We start from the raw sequence: 23,822 nt of genomic DNA on the forward strand, positions 1-23,822 counted from the left end.
TTCACTCCAACATTGCTGGTAGGACTGTAAAATGGTTCAGCCACTCTGGAAATCAGTTTGGCATTTTCTTAAAAGACTAAACATACAACTACCATGCACCCTAGCAATTTGCACTCTTGGGCATTTATCCCAGAGAAGTAAAAGACTGTGCACACTGAAAAAAATCTGTACATACATATTTGTATCATCTTTGTTTGTTACAGTACAAAACTGGAAACAACCTAGATGTCCTTCCATAGATAACTGGTTAAATAAACTGTGGTACAGCCATACCATGGAGTACTACTCAGCAAGAAAAAGGAATGGCTATTGATACACAAAACAACTTGGGTGAATCTCTAGAGAATTACGCTGAGTGAAAAAAGTCAGCTTAATAGGATACATACTATACGATTCCACTTGCATGACATTCTTGAAATGACAAAATAATAGATATGGAGAACAGCGTCATGGTTGCTAGGGGTTAGGAATGGGGGTGGCAGGGGGAGGTGGGTGTGGTTATAAAAGAGCATGAAGGATCCTTGTGGGGATGAACCTATTCTGTATCTTGGCTGTAGTGGTGAATATACAAAGCTACACATGTGACAAAACTGCACAGAAATAAATGCACAAACACACAAACGAAAACCGAGGAAATCTGTGTAAGATGAGTGGATTGTATCAATGTCACCACTTTGGTTGTGGCATTGCACTATAGCTTTGTAAGATGTGACCATTGGGGGAAACTGGGTAAAGGGTATATAGGATCTCTCTGTATTATTTCTTACAATAGCATGGGGATCTACAGTCTTCTCAAAATCAAATTTAAAATTTAAAAAGGCAGTGTGAGCACATACCCACAGCCTCTGTTCTACAGGTCTCCCGTTTGCCATTGAGTCAACGGAATTTTGATTTTTCATAAATAGGGTAAGAAAAGTAGTGTACTTTCCTCAGACTTTTTCTGCAGGAACTTGACCGCTGAGCAATGAGTCAAGGGCTGAGAACTGCTCTCTTCTGAGAGAGGGCAGACTGAAAGAATTCAGAAACTCCCAAACCCACAAGAAAGCCCAAGGCTGTTTAAGCCTCAGCGAAAAAGACTGATACCATTACAAAAGGAATCCTTGCCTTACTTTCTTTCCTCTTGGTGGTGGTAAAACTTATTAGTAAAGGTGGGGAAGTCATTTGAAGTATTTTATTCAGCTATCTTGCCAGGGGCACAAATGAGATTAGATGGTGAAATAGACTATCCATCTAATATTTAATTATTTTAAATTGAGTGCCTCGTAAGAGGACTTTTCTAATTGTTTTGATGGTTTCAGTAAATTTTAGTTTATGTGAAAGTCACAAATGGAAAATTATAATGGCTATTATGACAGATAAAAGAGATCAACTGCTTTTTTGGTACCATGGCTAATGAGAGGTGAGGTATTTGTCCTCTCTGGATCTGAGTGGGCTCTGTGATCGCTTTGACTAGTAGAATATGGCAGAAGTGATAATGTGCCAGTTCCTGGGCTCTGGCCTTAAAATGAACAGCTTCTACTTCTTCTCTTGGAATGAATATTCTTGGGATTCTCCCTCTGGGAACCCATGATGTGAGGTCCAAGCCACATGGAGAAGCCGCATGTCAGTGCTCCAGTTGGCAGGCCTAGCTGAGTTCCTACCTAGCTGGCAGCCAACATCAAGTATGAGACAGCCAACTGGAGCAACCAGCCCAGTCAAGCCCTCAGATGACTTCAGCCTCAGTCTACCATCTAGCCTCAACCGTATGAGAGACCTTAAATAAGAACCACCTAGCTGAGCCCAGTCACCCCACAGAATCAAGAACAATCGTAATAAATTGTTGTTTTAAGCCACTAAGATTTAAGGCAGTTTTCTATACAACAACAGTTAACCAGTGCAAGCTCTGTTTGCTTTCAGCTGAGATCTTTGGGTAGGAAAATATACTGGCAGGAAAAATTATATGTGCAGGCGTCACATACTAATGTGTAGTATATTTGTAGAGATCAAAACATGCATTATTGGGATTTATTAATGTTGCATTACTTTCTAGCTGAAATTCAAATATACTGGTGACTTGGTATAAACACAGTCCTCAAATCTTGTGGGAGTAGAAAATAATAAAGGTGAAGTCTTATAGCATTATAATCACACACAAAAGAAATCCAAAGGAGGGAGTCATCTTACAGTCTGCACATAGCTAATATCTTGGGGGTATTTTTGGTACACTTGCAAGGAAATTCCAAGGCAACATCCTGTCCCGGCACACTAACATTTTACATTACTCAACCAACTCCTACTCAGAAAAAGGTTGCAGAATTCAATTCAATTTATTCAATTCTACCAACACATATGGAATGGCTTCTTGTAGTAATGATTTTAAGGCATTTTGCTAAGTGCTACGGGGACACAGAGAGAGACCCGGCTTTCAATGAATTTTCATTCTATCCAAGAGATATATATTCAACAGAAGCTCTATTCATCTGCCCGAATGCTCTCCATTCCCAGCGAAGAGCAGGATCCTCTACAAAGACCGTGTGTGCCCGCTCCCATCAGCTGAAGTGCACGCTCATCAAGTCAGCTGCATTAGTCCTCAAAGCTCTTTATGCCAGGCATATTTGTGGCTGTAATTATATAACTGAATGTCACAAATTGAAGAGTCCAAAAAGACAGCTGCTACTATAAAAATTAGGTTGACCGACTTCATCAGAACTGAAGATTTGAAAATAAATTTGCTATTGGATTATATTTGGGCTCCAAGCTGTAAAAGACTAGGAACAAGATCATGAATATTTAGAAAGGCTTTGCACTTGGTTGACTTTGAAAGCGCTCTTAAGTTTTTGTTTCACTTTAGAGAAACTCAAACTAGAAACTGCTGATTAGGATACATTAGGGTCAGAATTTATGCCAGGAGGATATGACAGAATTTCAATCACTGAAACCATACTCAGACAAAACAAAGTGCCCCTATATTAGAAGACCTGAAAATGAACTCACATGTATTTGTTTTAAGTTAAAATACATGATTAAGAAATGCACTGGGGCAGTGGGTATGTGTTTGACTTCTGTGACTTAGTCCATGAACTGACCTACTATTACTGGTCCTGATTGCTGGGAGAAGAGGGCTTCTACCACACAGCAAGCTCAATGTCAGACAAATGATGACAGTTGTTCCCAATACAAGTACAAAGAAACTACTGTGGGAAGAGAGTAATCCAGAATGGGGTGAAGAGGGGGCCCGTGTCTGGTCCTTAAAGGATGGGAGAGATGATGACATATGAAGGGGGGTGGGGGGAGATGATTAGTCTGGGTTAAGAGAGCAAAATACAGTGGGGCTTGTGCAGAATGTGTCTAAGGACTGGTAGGGAGTCAGGTGTGACCAGAGGTGTGTGTGCAGGGAAGAAGCAGCAAGGAAGACGCAGACAAGCTGTCTACTCTGGGGTCCTGAGGAGACCTGAAGACACGAATTCCTGTTATCGTGTCTTATTAGGGTGGGTAGTAGGGTAGTGGGACCACAAAGTAAAGAGAGGTTTACCGAGGTTGTGATATCAGGCAAAGTTTCATGGAGACTTTTGCTCAGTCCCACAGGGAGCTCTGAGGATAAGACAGGTCACACCTCAGGGCTGTCCCAATCAGAGGCGAGGGAGTGAGAGGGTTTACACTCCTTCACCCATCAGTTATTGATCAAGGTCTCTGCCCTCAAGCCCCAGAAGCCTTAAATACCTAGGCTATTCTGGCTTTCCATGCCCACATTCCAAGCCCACTCCAGCAGCCTGAGGACACCTCTCCTACAAAGATTGGTAGGTGTTGGCTGGCAGGAGGGACAGCCATGGGGAGCCATGTATGCATGACAATGGGGATATAGGTAAAGCACTGACATCCTCCGCTGCTCCAGAAGGCTTTTTGAAGAGAGAGAGATCCACTTTCCACCAGAGTAGGAAGCAGAGTTTCCACTCAGACACTTACAGGTCTAAGGTGGGGTCATATATCATGGACACAAGTCTGCCCAAACTGCCACATAAAGAGAGAACCCTTTAGCTAGGCAATCATTTCACGGGACCTTATATTACACTGACTCTGCCTGAAGGTGGGATGGCGAAGATTTCCTTGGAAAACCACTTAAGCTTGCTGTTGACTTTCAAAGGTCCTTTTTATAATCACACCTTCTGGGAACACATGAAAGGCAATTTATACTGACAAACTCTGCTTCTCTAACTACCTAACATGCCTTCTGGTAAGATAACGAGTTACAGCTAATAAACAGTCCCACGTCATGCAGTAAAATGGGAGTTATACTGTGAAACTACTTTATAGTAAGTACATATGGCATCTTGAATTCTTTCTCCATCTGCATTGGCCTCCATATGGGTTGTAAGACCTAGCAAAAACAAAGGAAGGTGTCCAGGGACTTTTCACCAACACAGAGTCGATAAGCAATAAGGCACTGTGTCTTTCCAGTCTTCCCACTGCCAAAGGATGTCAGTATTTCTGAACGTTTAAAGACTATTCATTCCCATCGTCTATTACTAAGGAAATTGGTCGCTGTAGCTCACACTTCAGCTCCTCAGCTGGATAATCTACAAGAAGCATCAAGTCTCCAAGGCTGCTCATGCCCTAGCTGCAGCTGAAGTGACTACTGCATTGAAATGACTGAGGGGCAGACGGAGAATGAAATGACAGTTCTGAGTCGGCTGGTCATCAACCAGATGGAGCCCAGCTCAGCCCGAGGATGAGACACTCACGAAGCAGGAGGCGGCGCACAGAGCATGTTTTGGTATCCTGCCTCCCTGGTTTTGGAAGGCACGGTATCTAAGCAAGTCTGAATAATCTGCAGCCTTTCCTCTGTATGGGAGCTTGGTGGAAAAAGATGACATGGATTAGAGACACCAATTTCAGTTGCGTTCCCCAGAAGCCAACCCTGAGGTGAGGATTCTTATGCAAGTGACTTATTAAGCAAGTGCTCCCAGGACAGGCCAGTGAAGGGGTTGGGGAAATAGGTTGGGGAAGAGGAGGAAGCCAGGCAAAGGCGCAGCCAGATCCAGCAGGAGAGCTCTGGAGCGTAAGTAACGCCTCAGAGCTTTTCCCACTCTCAGTAATGGAACTGAGCTTTCAAACTCCCCCATCTATCCGTTATTGGCTAAGGGTTGCCTTGTGGCAGGGGGTACATAAGCTCCCAGGAATTTCTGGCTGTCTGCCTATGTGGGGAAAATTTACAATAGCCTGAGGACAGACTTCTAGAGAGAGCCTCTGGCAGAGGACCAAAGGAGTTCCACTGCCATTAAATAAACACCATCAGGATGTTTCCACCTTGAGCAGCCTCAGAGAGATGCTTCTCCCTTATGATAGAAAGTCAAACCACTCAGTGTCAATGTGAAGGTGATTACCATGGAAAGTTGCTGACCCCTAAGCACAGAGGATGCTTGGGAGAGGCCTGGGAGAGCTTTGATGTCATCTCAGTGCAAATTCTCCATTTCCAAGAAACTGACCGGAAACCCTCCAAGCTGGTTTCCAAAGAGCCCCTCTGTGCTTTCATGTTGTATTTCTGACAGACAAATTAACTTCATGGACTAAGATACATGTTACTTGTCCTTCAGCAGTGTCACGCATCATATGATATGTTGGACATTTGCTATGATTCTTGGATGCTCACCCATTACACAAAAGGAAGCACGTGATAGGAGACTGTTAAGTTAGATTAACTGCTATCCTTTCTGTTGAGGCTTTTCATTCCATTCCAAGAAACTTAGTACTGGAATGACCAAATATTTCTCATATTTAATGTCAGAGAAATGTTATGCTATCATGGACTTGTTAACACTGCACTTCCTATCTCTACCACGTTTATGTTAGTCATGGGAATGAGGTTATTTTCTGTTTGAGGATTTCTATTTCATTGTCCATTTTACCCATAGCGCAATTAAACCTCCTAAAGATTTTCCATGAGTTATTTACACCAAGTTTAAGGGGAACACTTATAAAATCCACTAGAATATTGTATTTAACTTCTGAGTCTCAGTCTCCTTATATAAAATGGGCATAACTATGCTAACCACACACTGATGGTTGTGACCATGAGATGTGAACGATGCTGCTACTAATGATGATCAACAAGTGTTACTGATGATGGTCACTTGTTTTTTGCTGTCTAGCATCCACTCACATTTTTTTTTTTTTTTTTTTTTTTTAGTACTACTGTACCAGGATTTCTTTTGGGACAATACCACCTTCAAGACCAGAGTTATGTTCTGATTGTCTTAAGCCACTCAATGTATCTCACCTCCCTAGCCAGAGTGATTGGCTCAGGATGGGCAAATAATGTAATGAGAATTAGGAACCAGGGCCAGGGCATTGGCTGGACTACTGGAGGAGGAGAAACTCTCTCCTCTCCTGGACAGTGTGAGGCAAGGATGAGAGGTTTGCAGCTGTCGTGGTGTCCAAGAGAAGCAGACCTGGAGCTAGTGAGGGAGGCCCACACTGCATGAAGTCTGCAAGTGAAGCTAACACAGAGAAGAGAGACCAAGAGACTCCAGGGCCTTGCTAAGATCTGAGTATCTGGATCAAGCCATGCTTGATAATCACTGGCCCATAATTTCCTTTTATTTTGTTGAGTAGTATGAGCTGGGGTTTCTGTGAAATGTGACATAAGGACTCCAATGTAACATAAATACTACCTAGCATTTAGTGAGAAGTTTACAATGTGCCTGACACAATACTGCAAGCATCACATAGCAGGCTTCTTCAAGCCGCAAAGCATCCCTATAACTGATGTCCAATTCTTTTATCACCAGTGAGAATACCAAGGCCTGGGAAGTTAAGTAACTTGCCCAAGGTTACACAGAGTCATGAAGCCAGGACTGAACCCAGGAAGTCTGATCTGCATCCACTATCTTTACCATCACGTTCTTTTTGCCCTTCTCTCTATAAAGAACAATCTTTGGTTACGTAAATGTGACCTTTTTTCCACCTCACTTTTGACTTCAAAAATTACTGTAAATGTAGAGATACCAATTGCATAGAGTGAATCTCAGGTACTGTTGGTTTAGTTTAGAACATACTATAGTAGCATTTAATTTCTAGAACCAGCTTTGAGATTTCTATTTCTGACTATAACTCAAGACCTGGGTTCTGAATCTCAAAAGTAGGAATGTAGGAAACCAGATACTTTACCTACTGGCCACTTCCTCATGTGAGCCAAGTCAAGAGCACACCTGCTCATGTCTGAATTGTGGAGAACGAGGAAGAGAGAGAATGTTTTGAGACTGATCGTGCTCTATGGAGCTGTTTTTGTCTATGTGAAAATGAACGCTTTCTCTTTCTAATAGGATCATATAATGTATTCTTTTGTTTATCCATGGCAACCTTCGAAGGATGACTATATAAATTAATAAGATATATGATTATGGCTTGATTTAAAGACAGTCTGTATCGAAGAAGAAGGATTTCCAAAAGAATGGATTTACATTTATTATATTATTCCAAAATTAGCTGCACTGACCTTTTCAGATTATCACTTGACAACTGGAAGTCTTCAGATTCTTTAGGCCTGTGACATCAGTTTTGCTCATTACTTGTATAACTGTTTGACTCATCTGGAAGCATTTCCTACCTTGGGCTGAAGCACAAACCACTCATCACTTGGATTTTCAAAGTTCCATGAGTCAAAAGGAATCTCCACCTCCCCAAGGAAGCTGTTCCATCCAAATCGATCGTAATGCCAGACTGAGAGCTGCAGAGTTCTCGTTTCCAGCTGGGTATGGCTGATGGTATACTGCAAAATCAGATTTACAACATCACACTCCATAAGGAGGGCTCTGCCCACTTCTAGGACAGGTTGAAATGTACTACCACCAGCTTTCAGATCAAATACATTAGTAATATGAACAAAACAAACCCAAGAGAAAAAAATCTTCATTTTTCTTCGTTTCTGCTACAACTGAGGTTCTATTCCATAAAATCATTTTGTGTGAGACTTAGCACTGAACCATATATCAACAGACTATTTGGTGGGGGGGGGGGAGTCGATAAACTTCAGATATTGTATAAAAAGTGTCAGGTGATGAAGCTTGTCCCCTTTTCAGTTTTACCTGCTTTTCATTTGCCTAATTATTTTGTCAACAACTACTTTGTAAGCACAATGTTTGATATATCAATTCTCTAATTTCTCTGTCTTATTTTATTTATAACAAGAAGCCCCAAATCCAGGATAGTACTGACAGTGAGAAACTTGCAAATGCCAAACTTCATAAAGTTCAGCCTAAGTGCAGTATATATACGTATATACGTAGGTTGAGCAGAAAGGAAATATTGTTGGCATGGTTTTGCCTTTTCCAGTAGAACATTATCCAGGGCCACAAGCCCATACACCCCCAAAACCTCCTGATTATCCTAAGCAAATGACCACCTGGGACACGCTTCAGACCGACTGACTCCTGATCTTGGATTTGCGTCTACATCCATCCTTGCTGTTCCTGGCATGATTAACCTTGGCTCCCTGCTTCCTGGATCTGCCATGTCACTCTGTTTTTCTCTTCTGCTTGGGCTCATCTTTGCTATCTTATCATGGCTGCTGGATTCACCCTCTGCCTATATTCATTCATTTTCACTTTGATCTGTTTTGATATTGGTTCCTGCTTTCACACATGACCCCACTGACACATGCCCCAACTCACCAACTTCCTCCTATGGTGGACTCTGACTCCATCATTCTGGGCACAAGATCCATAAATTACTCTGCGACCGGCAATAACGTCTACATCCCCATCTCCCTGGATCTTTCTTACCAGGCTAGATTGGTCCAGGGTGAGAGAAGAGGTTACATGGAAGCCTATAGGGAAAAGTAATTTCTCTAGAATTGGGGCCTGGGTCATCTCTTATCTAGGCCACTGTCTCTGAGAGTTCTGGAATCCAGCCCTGCACCTCCACTGTTCATTAACCACATGCTTAAATTTAGCCAAATTCCAAGACCCTTACAAGAAACAGCACATCTTCACGCTGTGTTAGCAGAACAGTGAGTGGGTACAGACCTGCTAAGTTACTGTCAAAACTGTGACAAACTTCTTTTAGGGGAAACTAGAAAAAACACAGTTTTCCCAAGGGTGAAACATACTTTTTGACAAGATGTATCAGGTCAGATGTAATTTTCCTGGATCGTCTCTACTTAAGGTGCAATTTCAGGAGCAACAGAGAAAAACAGAGTAAGAGTGGTTTACATTTTTTCTTTTCCAGAAACAGAAAGCCAAGGGTATCACACTAATTGATTCAAATTCTACTTTTCTAAAATACATATAAGCCTTGACATGCAAATCCTCTGTAGTTTCAATGAGGTTGTAAAATGTATCACTAAAGTTACTCTGAGAGAATATTTATTTACCTTTAGTGTTTCATTGAATTCTGGATTGGTGCCTGTTCTGATTTTGGTCTTGCGCTTATTATTTCTAGACTTGTCAGGAAGAAGGTATGACTTGACATAACTGTAGATGGTAAAAAAAAAAAAAGTGAAAATAATTCTTGGGAAACATCTACTTTGCAAGAAATGCTCGGGGACATCAGTGAATAAAAGAGGCAAAGGGAATAGGCTAGTGAGTATAAGAGACAGAACCAAAGGGAACATTGTCTACATAACAGGACACCTTGAAATATAACTCTGGACCTTCAATAAGAGAGAAGCAGTAAAGTCTAGTGGTAAAGGATGTGGGCTCTGGAGTCAAGCCAGCTGGGTTTGAATCACTCCAGGCCTCACTGGTTTTGGTGAACTCAAGAGCTTACTTATGGCATTGTGAAGATAAAATTAGCTGAGACATACAAGAAGCTGACATATTATACTACTCAATAAATGTAATCTATTATTATGATGAATGGTCTCACAAAATATGGGGTTATTTTCCTCTCCACTCAGATGTCAGGACTTCTGATGAGTGAAGTCAATGGCCATGGATGGATGAAGAAAAATGGTGAAAAGAGGAAATGAAAAATAACCACCTGAAATCACAATAGCAATTCGACCCAATACCTTGCCTTGAGCTGTCCCAGGAGTCTCTTGGAGTGAAGCATCATGGCAGACTCAGAAATGTACCAAGATTGAAATGTAAAAGATGCTACCAGAGTCCTGAAGCATATCTTCAGGATGGGCTTTAGATGATCCCTTTCCATGCTAGTCTAAATGATGATATTGGTCCTGAAGCTCTCTAATATTTAGCTGAGGAGGTAAGTAGACCAATCTGTACTCAGAATCCATCTGTTTGTCTAATTTGGAAACAGCTTTGCTCAGTTGTTTACTGAACCTAGGTCATCTTTTATGTAGTAAAAAGGTAAACAGCAGGTCTGAGACTGCTCTCCTTAGAAATGCCTGCTTATAACTTCGGCTCTTGGCTGGTATGTGGGAACCTGGATTTCAGGAGGATTCTCATCATTCCCAGAACAGATGTAAGTGGCTCACTGTGACTAAAATATTTGTGGAAATAATATGGCTTCTGCTGAACCCCTGCTTTCCTTCTGGGAGACTGGGAATTTGTGATATGCCCAGTTGAGTCTCTCAATGAGCTTCCCTGGTACACGACACTTCACATGTGTTGTCACAGTTCGTTGCTGGAGGACTTAAGCACCTTAAGCACATCCCATGTGACTCCACTGGCAAAGGATACTTGGAAGCTTACGCCTGGATTCTTTAGAACTTTGCCACATATGCCTTTTCCCTTTGCTGATTAAGACTACGTGTGGAGACCTGTGAGTCCTCCTGGTGAATCATCAAACCTGGCAGTGGTCCTGGGAAGGCATGACATATCTTTGTATCTAGCTCCTTTCCAATGTGCTATAGTCATCCCTGCCCTCCCGGGCTCGTCCCTGAAATCCTAAGAGCTTCAAAATTGCCCTCTCAAGTTGTTCAATTGGGTGAACAGCTTGGTAATTTTCTCTGGAGGGTTTCCCAGAACAAAAATTAACAGGATGCTCTTATACATCCTGGGGTGTGCCAATGTGTCAGCCTTCTATCTCAAAGAGCTAGCTGCCTCTGTGTGAACCACAAATCTGTCAGTCCTGAGTCATGCTGAGTAATAGCTTTTTAAAAATCTTGGAGTTCCCTGGTAGTCTAGTGGTTAGGACTTGGTGCTTTCACTGCCATGGCCTGGGTTCAATCCCAGGTCGGGGAACTGAGATCCCACAAGCCGTGCAGTGCAGCCATAAAATAGAATAGAATACAATACAATACAATAAAGTAAAATAGAATAGAATAGAACAGAATAAAATAAAATAGAATAGAAATAAAATAAAATAAGTAAAAATCAGGTAACCACGAACACCACCGCTATACATGCACATCAAAGAATATTTAGAAGTTTGGCACAGGAAGAAAGTGACGATCAACCTTCTGAATCTAGAGGAATGCTAAGATGCTTCTGAAAAAGAAACACACATGCTGACAAACACACATACTCTCACATATGCAGTGACCGAAATAGTCTAAGGAATACGGTATATGCTTACGCATCTGTCCTCTGTTTCTTTTCATCTCCTATGGCCAGATTTCTGCAATTCTTGACAAAAATGTAGAGCCCGCCAGTTTTGTAGCAGTAGCTGATGCGGAGAAGGATTTCCCCACTGACCTTCACGTTGCCATAGTCTCCTGTTTCACTGTAAACACTCATCATGCTGTTCAGGCTGGTCTGGAATAAACAAGATGAAAAGAGGCATGTAGTGTTATGCTAGTGATCTCTTCACAGAAGTTACCTCCCTTCGTTCAGTTACAATTCCCATTGTCTATAATGAGCAGGGAAGTTTAGGGTGAAAGGAAGAAAGCAAAAATCGCTTGTTTTTCTGGTACTGTATAAAATCCAAGCCTGAGAAAGGACAAGAACTACGACCATTAGTAAGGAAGTCAGGAAACTTGCTGGGAGGGGAAGCATTCATTGTCTTTTTGGGTTAGTGAACACCCTGGGTTTATTCACTGCTTCTAATGAATACAGGGTCATTGAGGCATGTCCCATCATATCTCTTTTCCTCATCCCTGCAGCATTCTCCTTTTTCGCTGGTCTCCTTTTTCGCTGGTAGACTCAAGGTCAATCTACTTCAAGGTCTAGAATGCATTGACCAGGACAAAGAAAAACTCATTTCCTATTTCTGTGCTAGCATAAGGCACAAGCTTCTCTCTCTGACATCTACCTAGAGTATCCCATCAGCCTCTGGGAAGCCAGAACTCTAACCGAGCAAGACCCTATGGGGCCTTCCCAGGACAGACCCGCCCCCATATCCTCTGCTATAGCACCTCTCTGAAGCACCCAGATAATAGTATCAGATGCACACTTCCTGAGTTGTTTTACAGATGCTAAAACTCCCACCAAATTGGAAGAAACTAACTACTTGATGACCATGAACACAAAGCCCCCAGACCTTCTGGAGCCTAAAGACTGCACACCATCAACCAGTCAGAGAACTGTGCACAAGCTGATCACATAGCCTGCAACCCCCGTCCCTCACCTGGCCTTTAAAAATGCTTTGCTGAAACCCCTTGGGGAGTTCTGGGGTTTACAGAGCAGCGACCACCTGTCCTCCTTGTATTGGTGCTTTTACAATCTACACTTTACTTTCCTTCACCACAATCTGGTGTCAGTAGGTTGCCTTTACTGAGCCCAGGCGAGCAGACCCAAGTTTGGTTCAGTAACAAAACTGCATCTTTAACGAGGGCATGCCAGGAGAACGTCATATGCCCATAGCTGTCAGGCTCCCCCCTGAGCAGCCGTACAGCCACATGGGTAGTAATAAGACCATGGCTTTGTATACATCTATAAAATAGCAACCCACAAAATAGAACGCTAAAGAAGAAAATAACACAGTAACCAATAAATAAAATTAAAATGTAAAAAGAAACTCTATCCAGATGTACCAGAATGAATGAAGTTTCTGAGGACACACTAATAACAAGAGACATATGTTAAATTAAATGTAACAAAATTATCCTGTAGTACCAGCAGCACAAACTCTATGTCTTAGCAACACGACTGTCACAGAAGGCCACCTGGAAGGCTTTCAGGAGTGACCCAGGAGTTTCAAAAGCCTGTCTGTGAACCACTGGGAAGGACTATGGTGAGTGCAAAGAGAGGTTAGACTTCCTACTTTTTATACTTTTTTGTTTATACATAAAACAAAAGTCATTACCTTCCTCCAGTTGCTCAGAGTAGAGACTGATCAAAAAGCAGGAAGTGGGTGATGTGGCTAGTATCTATTCCAAGCTTAAGTCAAGGGCAAGAGCAAACCAAGGAGTCCATAATTATGTGGAAATTAAAACTTAAAGAAAGCCAGTGAGTGACCCACTTCATCTTTTTTATTCATAAAACAAAACATCAAAATTTTCATGATAGCAAGTGTCTTTGAGCAGTGCTTTGCAAACTTCAATTGCATATAGGTCGGGACTTCCCTGGTGCTCCAGTGGGTAAGACTCCATGCTCCCAATGCAGGGGGCCGGGGTTCGATCCCTAGTCAGGGAACTAGATCCCGTATGCATGCCACAACTAAGAGTCCGCATGCTGCAGCTAAAGATCCCACTTGCCGCAACTAAGACCCGGTGCAGCCAAAATGAATAAATATATATATTTTTAATTGCATATAGGTCACCTGGGGATCTCGTTAAAAAGACAATTCTGATCTATTCAGTCCCAGGGTGGGTCTGAGATTCTGCTTTTCTAACAAACTCCTAGGTCCACAGTTCCCAAACTGTGTGTCTCGGCATCCCAAAGCAGCAGAGCCAACTCACAGGGGCAAAGCAGGATATTTTAAAATTTCAAGGGAAACACAGCGACAACTACCAGACACCATGCAAACTACAAACAGTGGTTCACAGTATTAACATTAAATTCCACCTTATTCTTTTCAATGAAGTCCTATCTATGTGAAGCTGAGTTTTGGGCAGTTGCTATGACAAAAAGCAAGTATTGCACAAAAATCAACGGGGAACAGGAAATGAACGTGATGCTACCCAATCAGATTCCAAGATCTGACGAGTCATGTAGTGCCCACCAGGCACGCACATCCCATCAGGGGCTATTTAAGACGGGAATAAAAATATTATTTTTCGGGCTTCCGTGGTGGCGCAGTGGTTGAGAGTCCGCCTGCCGATGCAGGGGACACGGGTTCGTACCCCGGTCTGGGAAGATGCCACATGCCGCGGAGCGGCTGGGCCCGTGGGCCATGGCCGCTGAGCCTGCGCGTCCGGAGCCTGTGCTCCGCAACGGGAGAGGCCACAACAGTGAGAGGCCCGCGTACCGCAAAAAAAAATAAAAAAAATATTATTTTTCTTTCAAGTTATGTATATTATTTTTTCAAATGGCTACTAAGTTCTTAGGATCCCAGTGCTTATTAAATCTGTTTGTCAAGCTAACTACGTAATAAATGGGCTAGTCAGGTATTACTGTTGGCCTAGGAGTGCTATGAAATTATCACTGAGACACTAGGGGCTCTGTGAGCTGACAGCGTTTTCCAGTCTCTGTCCCAGGTGACGCAATCCTGCTGGTCCATGGACGATGCATTGAGTTTCAAGGGCTTCAAGAATAAGCCTCAACCCCCTCACGTTACATATAAGTAAAGTCTGGTTCACAGAAATTGTTGGCAGTGCCAAGACATTGTGACAAAAAATTCATATTTTATGGCAAGACAAGAAAAATTAAAACATAAAAAATCTCCTTTACCCTTTGGCCTCTCTCTCCCCACACTGTACATTGTGTATCTGGATTATGCATCGACCAGACCTCCCCCATTGGCAGAAATAACTGCTCAACCATAGAAAGCAACATTCTCCTAGCATCAATAAGAAACTCAGTAAAAGATAACATTCCTTCTTGCCCTTCTCAGGGGACGTGATGACACTTAGATCTGAATTGTATAAACTGTCAATAATACATCATTTAACGTACAGCCCTCTGTCTCAAAAAACTTATATAACTGTGCCTTGAGTTCACAAGGATAGAACAGTTCTTGGAGCTTTTGGAGATGCTGTTTCTGGGTTATAATCGCCAATTTGGCTCCAGTAAAATTTCCCATTTCTTTCTTAGACCGACTGATTAATTTTTTGGTTGACAACATAAAGCCAAGATTTCCAGATTTGTAGTCTGAGGACCTCCCCACCATACCTCACTGCCTCCTTGTATCACTGACTTGTATCTATACCACATTCCTCTGTAGCCACTTCTTCAAAGAGGGTCCTCTGTAAGCATGACATCCATATATAGAAAAGACAGTTTAAGAACCCACAACTGCTGAAGCTTGGGAGAAACTGAAGAAGCTATAGAAATTTTACTACTAACCAAACTTTACGCTCTTAACCAAGCCAATGCTGTGAGTTAAACAGAGATGTTTACTCTAAAGGTGCCTTGTTCGTGGTAAATCATTTTAGACCATGTATCTTTTCACTGTTCCTCAGATTCTAATGTTTAACAAATCGTTCTTTCTTTGGAATACCTGGATTCTGATCATGTTATTTACCTTTTAAAAGAGAACCTCTGGTTAACTGTATACAAGCCAGAAAGAGATAAATGCTGGAAAAATTGCCTACCTAATTAGATTACCTGTACCATGAATTTTGTGAAGTATGGTTGGAAAAAAGGAAAAGCTTGAACACTCACAGTGTCTGAGTCAGCATCAGGCACACTTAGGTAGGTCCACTTCCTGTCAGAGCCTGCTTGAGAATTCTTTAAGGAAGTCACCCAAAGGTCAAAAGAAAAAAGGGTATTAGAGCAACAGACAGAAATCAGAGAAGCAAAGACAAGACCTGTAGGCATATAGATGGGTATAAGGACACTGGGGCTCCTAAAGCTCTTTCAAAGAAGGGTTCAAACACCAAAGTAAGAAGGGATTTTATTCCGTAGGCAGTGGGAAGCTATGGACTTGATGTGTGAGTAGGAGAGAAACCTACTTGGGTACATGTCTTAGGAAAGTGACTGGCGGTAGAGTGGAGGACAGTTGGGGAGTTGACAGAATGGTGGCAGGGAAATTTAACAGCCGACAACTGAGATAATTCATAGGCTTCCGCTGATGAGACCCTGAACTGGGGAGTGATGAGGTTTTAAAACCTGCGTGAGGGGCTTCCCTGATGGCGCAGTAGTTGAGAGTCCGCCTGCCGATGCAGGGGACACGGGTTCGTGCCCCGGTCCGGGAGGATCCCACATGCCGCGGAGCAGTTGGGTCCGTGAGTCATGGCCGCTGAGCCTGCGCATCCAGAGCCTGTGCTCCGCAACGGAGAGGCCACAACAGTAAGAGGCCCGCATACCGCAAGGGGAAAAAACAAAAACAAAAAAACCTGAGTGAGGAGAGGTTTTTAAAGTAGGAGAGGGAAGGAATCAGGAGCCTTAGGAAAAGCCACCACAAAATTTGAGTGAAAACTACTCTGTGGACAAAGAGCAAGCAGGAGACTATAATGACTTCTAAATCACTATCACAAGCTTTTGAAGAACATTATTCTCTCCTTCGGAAATGCACAAAAAATCAACGGAGGAAGAATCTTCCAGTGCATGCTAGAGTATTGCTTACGGTTGACAGGCCGCTTGCTAGACTGTGGGTGTTTGCAGAAAACCGAGAGGATGCTAAGTCATCAATGCCTTCTTCCATCTCTTCCAAGTAGTCCTAAAGAAGGATGGGGAAAAAAAAAAAATCAGTGGTTTGGTTTATTTCTTTCCTAGAAAGTCTTTTCACTTAAAAAACCACTTTCTTTCTTAAATACTTGAAAAATCAGATACAAATATCTAGAAATCACCCCATTCCTAGGTTTTTCTCTTTTGCCTTCCATTCTGATGGTACCTGAACTGTACCATCAGAGGATTGGGGTCTCCTTCCTAGTGATGCTTGCTTTATGGAAAGAATACGAAAGTTGGACTCACACAGACCTCGGCCTTCAATTCCTACCTCCCTGCTCACTAAAGTGATTCACTTTGAGCAATGTACTTAAAGTTATTTTTTAATTTAAAAAATTGGGGCCCATTTGTGTGTGTGTATATGCTCACACACACCTGTGTGTGTATATATACTGTCAAAATGGGGAAATGTATCTTGAAAATCTCTCCAATAGAATAAACTATTTTAGATACTAGATTCTTGTCCAAAATCCCAGATTCTACTTTTCTTCCCCCACTGTTTTTTTCCTGGTTATTTAAGTAATACATTTTTATAGCAAAAAGTTTAAGCAATGTAGCTAAATTTCAAGTAATATAAAAAACTTATATCTCCACTAACATTAATGATCAAACTTCAAAAATTTGATGGTATGGATAGGATACACACACACACACACAAATGGATTGTATCATGCATACTCTTTTTTTTTTTTTTTAAATCATGGACACCTTTCTTTTTTGCTTCTCCTCTCTTCCCTGGCACTCCTCTCACCCCCACATGTGAAACTAATATTTTGCATCCTGTTGGAATTACATTCTCCTTTTAAAAAGTTTTCAGTATCTATTAACATAGTTTTTAATTTTCTCCTTCAATATACTGAAATATTAATTATGTAATAGATATTCTTATATATATTAGTTCTTCCATTCATACCTAGAATAAAACTTACTTATCCTTACTGCAATATTTTTGATTCACTGCTAGGTTTTACTTAATATTATATTTCAAGTTTTGCATATATATTCATAAATTATTGTAGTTTTCATTTTTTAAACTATTTTTATTTTATTTTTTATTTTTTTATTTTTTTTTCTTCTTTTTTTACGCGGGCCTCTCACTGTTGTGGCCTCTCCCGCCGCGGAGCACAGGCTCCGGACGCACAGGCTCAGCAGCCATGGCTCACAGGCCCAGCCGCTCCGCGGCACGCGGGATCCTCCCGGACCAGGGCACGAACCCGTGTCCCCTGCATCGGCAGGCGGACTCCCAACCACTGCGCCACCAGGGAAGCCCTACCACAACTTCTTTACTCATTCATCTATTTATTGATGGACACTTAGGTTGTTTCCATGTTTTGGCTATTGTAAATAATACTGCAATGAACATGGGGGTGCAGATATCTTTACAAGTTAGTGTTTTCATTTTCTTCAGATAAATACTCAGAGGTAGAATTTCTGAAGCATATGGCAGTTCAAAATTTTTTAAATTTTTTGAGGAACCTCCATACTGATTTCCATAGTGGCTGCACCAATTTACATTCACACCAACAGTGCACAAGGGTTCCCTTTTCTCCACATCCACACTAACACTTGTTATCGCCAATCTTTCTTTTTTGAATTTTATCTTATTTTTTTTTATACAGCAGGTTAATAGTTATCTAGTTTATACATATTAGTGTATATATGTCAATCCCCATCTCCCAATTCATCCCACCCCCACCCACCCCCACCCATCTCTTACCTTTTCTAAATCATTCTTTGGCTGTTTTTATATGTTAGTTGTGAAGACCAATAGGAAGAAATTATTGTATATCCTCACTTCACTCTCAACTCATCCTCACCTCAAAGTGGACAGGTTTGGAACAAGATTGTACCCTTTCTTCATGATCATTAGACTCTCTTCCACACCCAACTTACCAAGTCTTTGTCTAAAGCCCCAGGGACAGACTTGCTTCTTATGCTTATAGTATCCTCTAAGTCTTCTGTAAATGACCCACTCAAATCTAACTCGGATCGACTCCGGTCTGGAGGAAGGAAAAGGAAAGATGTGAATCATCTTGTTTTGTTAGAACGGTTCACTTTTCATTGCAAATGTTTCATCGTTATTCCAATTCTTTCTCAGCATAGGGCATAGATAGTGTCATGAAAGCAACAGAGTCAGTAACTTCATGCTGTTTATGCTAACATACTTCCATTTTTTAACAGTATTTTGAAATTTCCTTGGACTGACTGACCAACACTGATGTGTTCATTTCTCCTTTGAGCATAGGAGGGCAAATGCTCTACTATAAAATACTAACGTTTTAAGCTGTTTAAGGCTTCTGCTTTGCTCATACACTTTGGAAAACTCTCACAGAATGGGCCCTTAAGCTTAGAAAAAAAAATAAAACATTAACCATTCTTTATTTAAATATTTAGAAAATCTACTGTTTTCATATTTGACATAAAATGCAATGAAATGATACAGCAAGTTCCTTTCACACAAAAAGGGAGTGGCTGTAGGGAAACTGAGAGGAAGTTCTATTTCTTTAGGCACCAGAACATTCTTTCATGAGAATTTCTTGCTTTTAAAAATATAAAGAACAATGCAAAACTCAGTAATGCTGTGGATAGCTTACCAAGACACAGTTTATTTCCATAAAACAGTTCTATGTCAAAGCCCTGCTGAGACAGAATAGTGGCATATAAATGAGAAAGATTGAAGACAGCAAGAGAGCAATTAAGTTTGAAATGATAAATGGCACAGAACTGCTTAGCATAGCACCTGACACAGAGTATGTACTCAAAACACAGGAGCTATTGAGTAGAAGTAGTAGAAATGCACTCTATGAGGTTGGCTTCTAGGCTACTTTAAAATTTTTCATTTAACGGGTGAACCGATTTTCTAGTCCTGAACAAAATGCAACAATAACCATGCACATTTAGACAACCCTTCAGAGCTACCTAGCTGGGAGAGGCTCTCCAACTCAGCACAGAGAATCCAGCCCTAGGCTTTAGGCAACTATCATCAAGTAAGTGGCAATTTCTTCCTGTTGAGGATTCTGTCATGATTTCAAATCTACACGTGAGACACAAACTTCCTAATTATGACGTTTCTCTAAAGAGTTTCCTTATTCATAGGTAATAAAATCGCAACATAAATAACCTCTGCTTCACAGGGTTGTTGTGATACTGAAGTGAAATGATACTTTTGAAGGTATCATACAAATGAAAAGGGTTATTAACAATCCCTTAACGTTGCTTGCAAAGAACTCTTTATTTAAACCATGGAATAATGATTAATCTCTCAAGATACGGGGCACTTCTGACCACCATATCAATGGAACTACCATTTTCTTGAACTCGGGGCATGTCTCTTTATCTTTCGGATCAAATGAGCCCGCTGTATTTCCTGCACTCCTCTAGTGACATTTGGTATAACTCAGAGACTTGGCAGTGATGACTGTATACTGTATACTCTTGCCAAATCCAAGATTCATGGAGTTTGCATGGAATGCAAGAGGCTTTTCAGCAGTTCTTATGGAGTGGGCCTCCCTCCATGGATGATTATTTTCTAAGGCATGAAACATCCATTTAATGCCACATAAGGGAGTCAACTCCACCCGATTGATTCATGTTTACAACAGAGTCGTCATGTGGCAAATACCCACCTGAGGAGAGAGAGGCCCTGGACACTGCTATGGAAGGTGTGCCAGAAGTTCTTCGGTGATGACTTTTTGTGAGATGCTCAGAGGTGCTTTCAATGGCAGCCAACTCCATGGAATTTTCAAAACCGTGTTCCTTCTCACAAAGTAAAAATGAAAAAAAAAACCAAAACCCATTATTATTGACTGTAATTGACTTCCAAATCCTTCCATATAAATATATGCCAGTATAACCACATTATGTCTATTACTCTTTAGGAGGAGCCAGCTGATATCTGGAGTCCATATAACTCTACAACCTACTATCAATAATTACTCTCTAAAATATATACTACGAGGTTTGCTAACTAGCACAAAAGGTGTTTGAAATAATGATTCATTCACAAAATTAGTGAGTGTTCTAACACATGGCTAGCAGGAAAGTTGGTATTAATACAAGTACCTCCAAACTTAAATGAACTATGTATAAGAATCTGGCAAGCTTCATAGCCTCAGAGTAGTGCTCAGGGTTAGAACTCTGTTTGGTCCCACGTTTGTCCTCATTGTCAACACGCTCTCTCCTCAACCACCCCTTACTTCCAGCACCCCTCACTTAACAGAAGACCACGCCAACTTTCCCATCTAGTAGGCTGGATGATCAGAACATGGTTGCTTACGTCATTATTGGAATGAAATTTCACGCAAGGCACTTACTAAAGTTCATAAAAGAATAAAGAATGGGGACTTCCCCAGCTTACAGGAATAAGTGATTTATTGTTTTTTGGAACCTGCTTGCTAATACATGCTTGCGCATGTGACAGAATTTGTATGGAAACACAAAAGACCCCGAATAGCCAAAGCAATCTTGAGAAAGAAAAACGGAGCTGGAGGAATCAGGCTCCCTGACTTCAGACTATAATATACGAAGCTACAGTAATCAAGACAGTATGGTACTGGCACAAAAACAGAAAGACAGATCAATGGAATAGGATAGAAAGCCCAGAGATAAACCCATGCACATATGGTCACCTTATTTTTGATAAAGAAGGCAAGAATATACAATGGAGAAAAGAGAGCCTCTTCAATAAGTGGTGCTGGGAAAACTGGACAGCTACATGTAAAAGAATGAAATTAGAACACTTCCTAACACCATACACAAAAAACAACTCAAAATGGATTAAAGACCTAAATGTAAGGCCAGAAACTATCAAACTCTTAGAGGAAAACATAGGCAGAACACTCTATGACATAAATCACAGCAAGATCCTTTTTGACCCACCTCCTAGAGAAATGGAAATAAAAATAAAAATAAACAAATGGGACCTAATGAAACTTCAAAGCTTTTGCACAGCAAAGGAAACCATAAACAAGACCAAAAGACAACCCTCAGAATGGGAGAAAATAATTGCAAATGAAGCAACTGACAAAGGATTAATCTCCAAAATTTACAAGCAGCTCATGCAGCTCAATATCAAAAAAACAAACAACCCAATCCAAAAATGGGCAGAAGACCGAAACAGACATTTTTCCAAAGAAGATATACAGATTGCCAACAAACACATGAAAGAATGCTCAACATCATTAATCATTAGAGAAATGCAAATCAAAGCTACAATGAGATATCATCTCACACCCATCAGAATGGCCATCATCAAAAAATCTACAAACAATAAATGCTGGAGAAGGTGTGGAGAAAAGGGAAGCCTCTCTCACTGTTGGTGGGAATGGAAATGGATACAACCACTGTGGAGAATAGTATGGAGGTTCCTTAAAAAACTAAAAATAGAACTACCATACGACCCAGCTATCCCACCACTGGACATATACCCTGAGAATACCATAATTCAAAAAGAGTCATGTACCACAATGTTCACTGCAGCTGTATTTACAATAGCCAGGACATGGAAGCAACCTAAGTGTCCATCGACAGAAAAATGGGTAAAGAAGATGTGGCACATATATACAATGGAATATTACTCAGCCATAAAAAGAAACAAAATTGAGTTATTTGTAGTGAGGTGGGTGGACCTAGAGTCTGTCATACAGAGTGAAGTAAGTCAGAGAAAAACAAATACCGTATGCTAACACATATATATGGAATCTAAAAAAAAAAAAAGATTCTGAAGAACGTAGGGGCAGGACAGGAATAAAGACGCAGACGTAGAGAATGGACCTGAGGACACGGGGAGGGGGGAAAGGGTAAGCTGGGATGAAGTGAGAGAGTGGCATGGACATATATACACTACCAAACGTAAAATAGATAGCTAGTGGGAAGCAGCCACATGGCACAGGGAGATCAGCTCGGTGCTTTGTGACCACCTAGAGGGGTGGGATGGGGCGGGTGGGAATAAGACGGAGGAGATATGGGGATATATGTATATGTATAGCTGATTCACTTTGTTATACACTAGAAACTAACACACCATTGTAAAGCAATTATACTCCAATAAAGATGTTAAAAAAAACCTATAATGGGAAAGAATTAAAAAAAGAATATATATATGTATGTGTGTGTGTGTGTGTGTGTGTAACTAAATCACTGTGCTGTCCAGCAGAAATTAACACAACGTTGTAAATCAACCATACTTCAATAAAATAAAAAAATAAAGAAACATTCATGTAAAGGCTGTTAGTTTTGAGGGTACTAGCACATGACAAGGGTGATTCCCTCCCACCCCCAGCCCGCCAATGATGGTACTTAGGAAGGTAAGCCTTGTTTTGAGAACAAACTTGACTAACTTACTAGTTACTGGACTGATAGTCTGCTGCTACCCGTTGGCACAGCTGTACCAGCTGTTCAAATTTTTTAAATACTTCTGTATCAGTTGGTAAACAGAGCTACTCCCAGTCCACCTCCCCTTCCCTGTGCTCCCCTCCTCCACAATCCAGGATACTGCACGGCACGGAAGGGCCCCCAGGATGCTGCCCAACCTTGTGCCAGGGTCTGTTCTGATGGCTCAGTGCCCATGCCATACCAGTTGCTAAATATTTTGAATACCATTCCTTGTTAGGTTGCCAAAGCAGTGAGTGCAATCACCAACTTATGCATGCACTTTTCTGGCTATTGAACAGTACTGCTTGCTGCGCTCAGTATAAATACTGATAAAATTTTAAATATGCCTTTTATCTTATCAGCAAATTTAATTTAGACTATAAGTATTTAAATACACCTATTAATTATTATTCAATCTGACTGAATGCCTTTTGGCTCTTCCTTAAAAATATCTATAGAATCTGGATGCTTACAACCTCCAGGTCTATCTCCCTGTTCCAAAGCTCAGTTTCTTGCCTGCAGTAATGCGATGGCCTCCTTCTTAACTGGCCTTCTGGCTTCCACTCTTATTTCCCTACAGCTGCTTCTCAGAAAAGCCCCCAGTTCCTGTATAAACAGAACCCAGATGATCTCACCAGTCTGCTGAAAACCCTTCAGCTGCCCCCGTCTTATCCAGAGTAAATGCCAAAGTGCATACGGTGGTCTACAAGAACCTATCTGGCCCTAATACCCCTTTGAACTCATTTCCTAGTACTCCTCCCTTCGTTCACTCACAACAGCCACGCTGGCCTCCTTGTTCGTCCTTGAACACACCAGGTATGCTCTCACCTCAGGATCTTTGCACTGGCTGCTCCTCCAGGGGCA

The 23,822-nt window shown here is 41.4% G+C and overlaps 1 protein-coding gene across 7 annotated transcripts in view; it reads right to left on the reverse strand.

Moving 5' to 3' along the window:
• Positions 1-23,822, reverse strand: part of SYTL5 (synaptotagmin like 5) — a 258,849-nt gene that overhangs the window by 85,559 nt on the left and 149,468 nt on the right. For 6 of the 7 annotated variants that reach the window (XM_081222095.1, XM_081222094.1, XM_081222097.1 and 3 more), the window contains 6 exons: positions 20,213-20,345; positions 18,480-18,586; positions 16,486-16,578; positions 11,455-11,633; positions 9,347-9,446; positions 7,583-7,744 (listed from right to left, as the gene is read on the reverse strand). In XM_081222095.1, coding sequence (XP_081078221.1) covers positions 7,583-7,744; positions 9,347-9,446; positions 11,455-11,633; positions 16,486-16,578; positions 18,480-18,586; positions 20,213-20,345 — 774 coding nt within the window. The remainder of the gene's footprint in view (positions 1-7,582; positions 7,745-9,346; positions 9,447-11,454; positions 11,634-16,485; positions 16,579-18,479; positions 18,587-20,212; positions 20,346-23,822) is intronic. The other variant, XM_081222096.1, reaches the window with a different exon arrangement.

Source organism: Mesoplodon bidens, assembly GCF_964165515.1.
Source record: "Mesoplodon bidens genome assembly, chromosome: X".
Classification (NCBI taxonomy): domain Eukaryota; kingdom Metazoa; phylum Chordata; class Mammalia; order Artiodactyla; family Ziphiidae; genus Mesoplodon; species Mesoplodon bidens.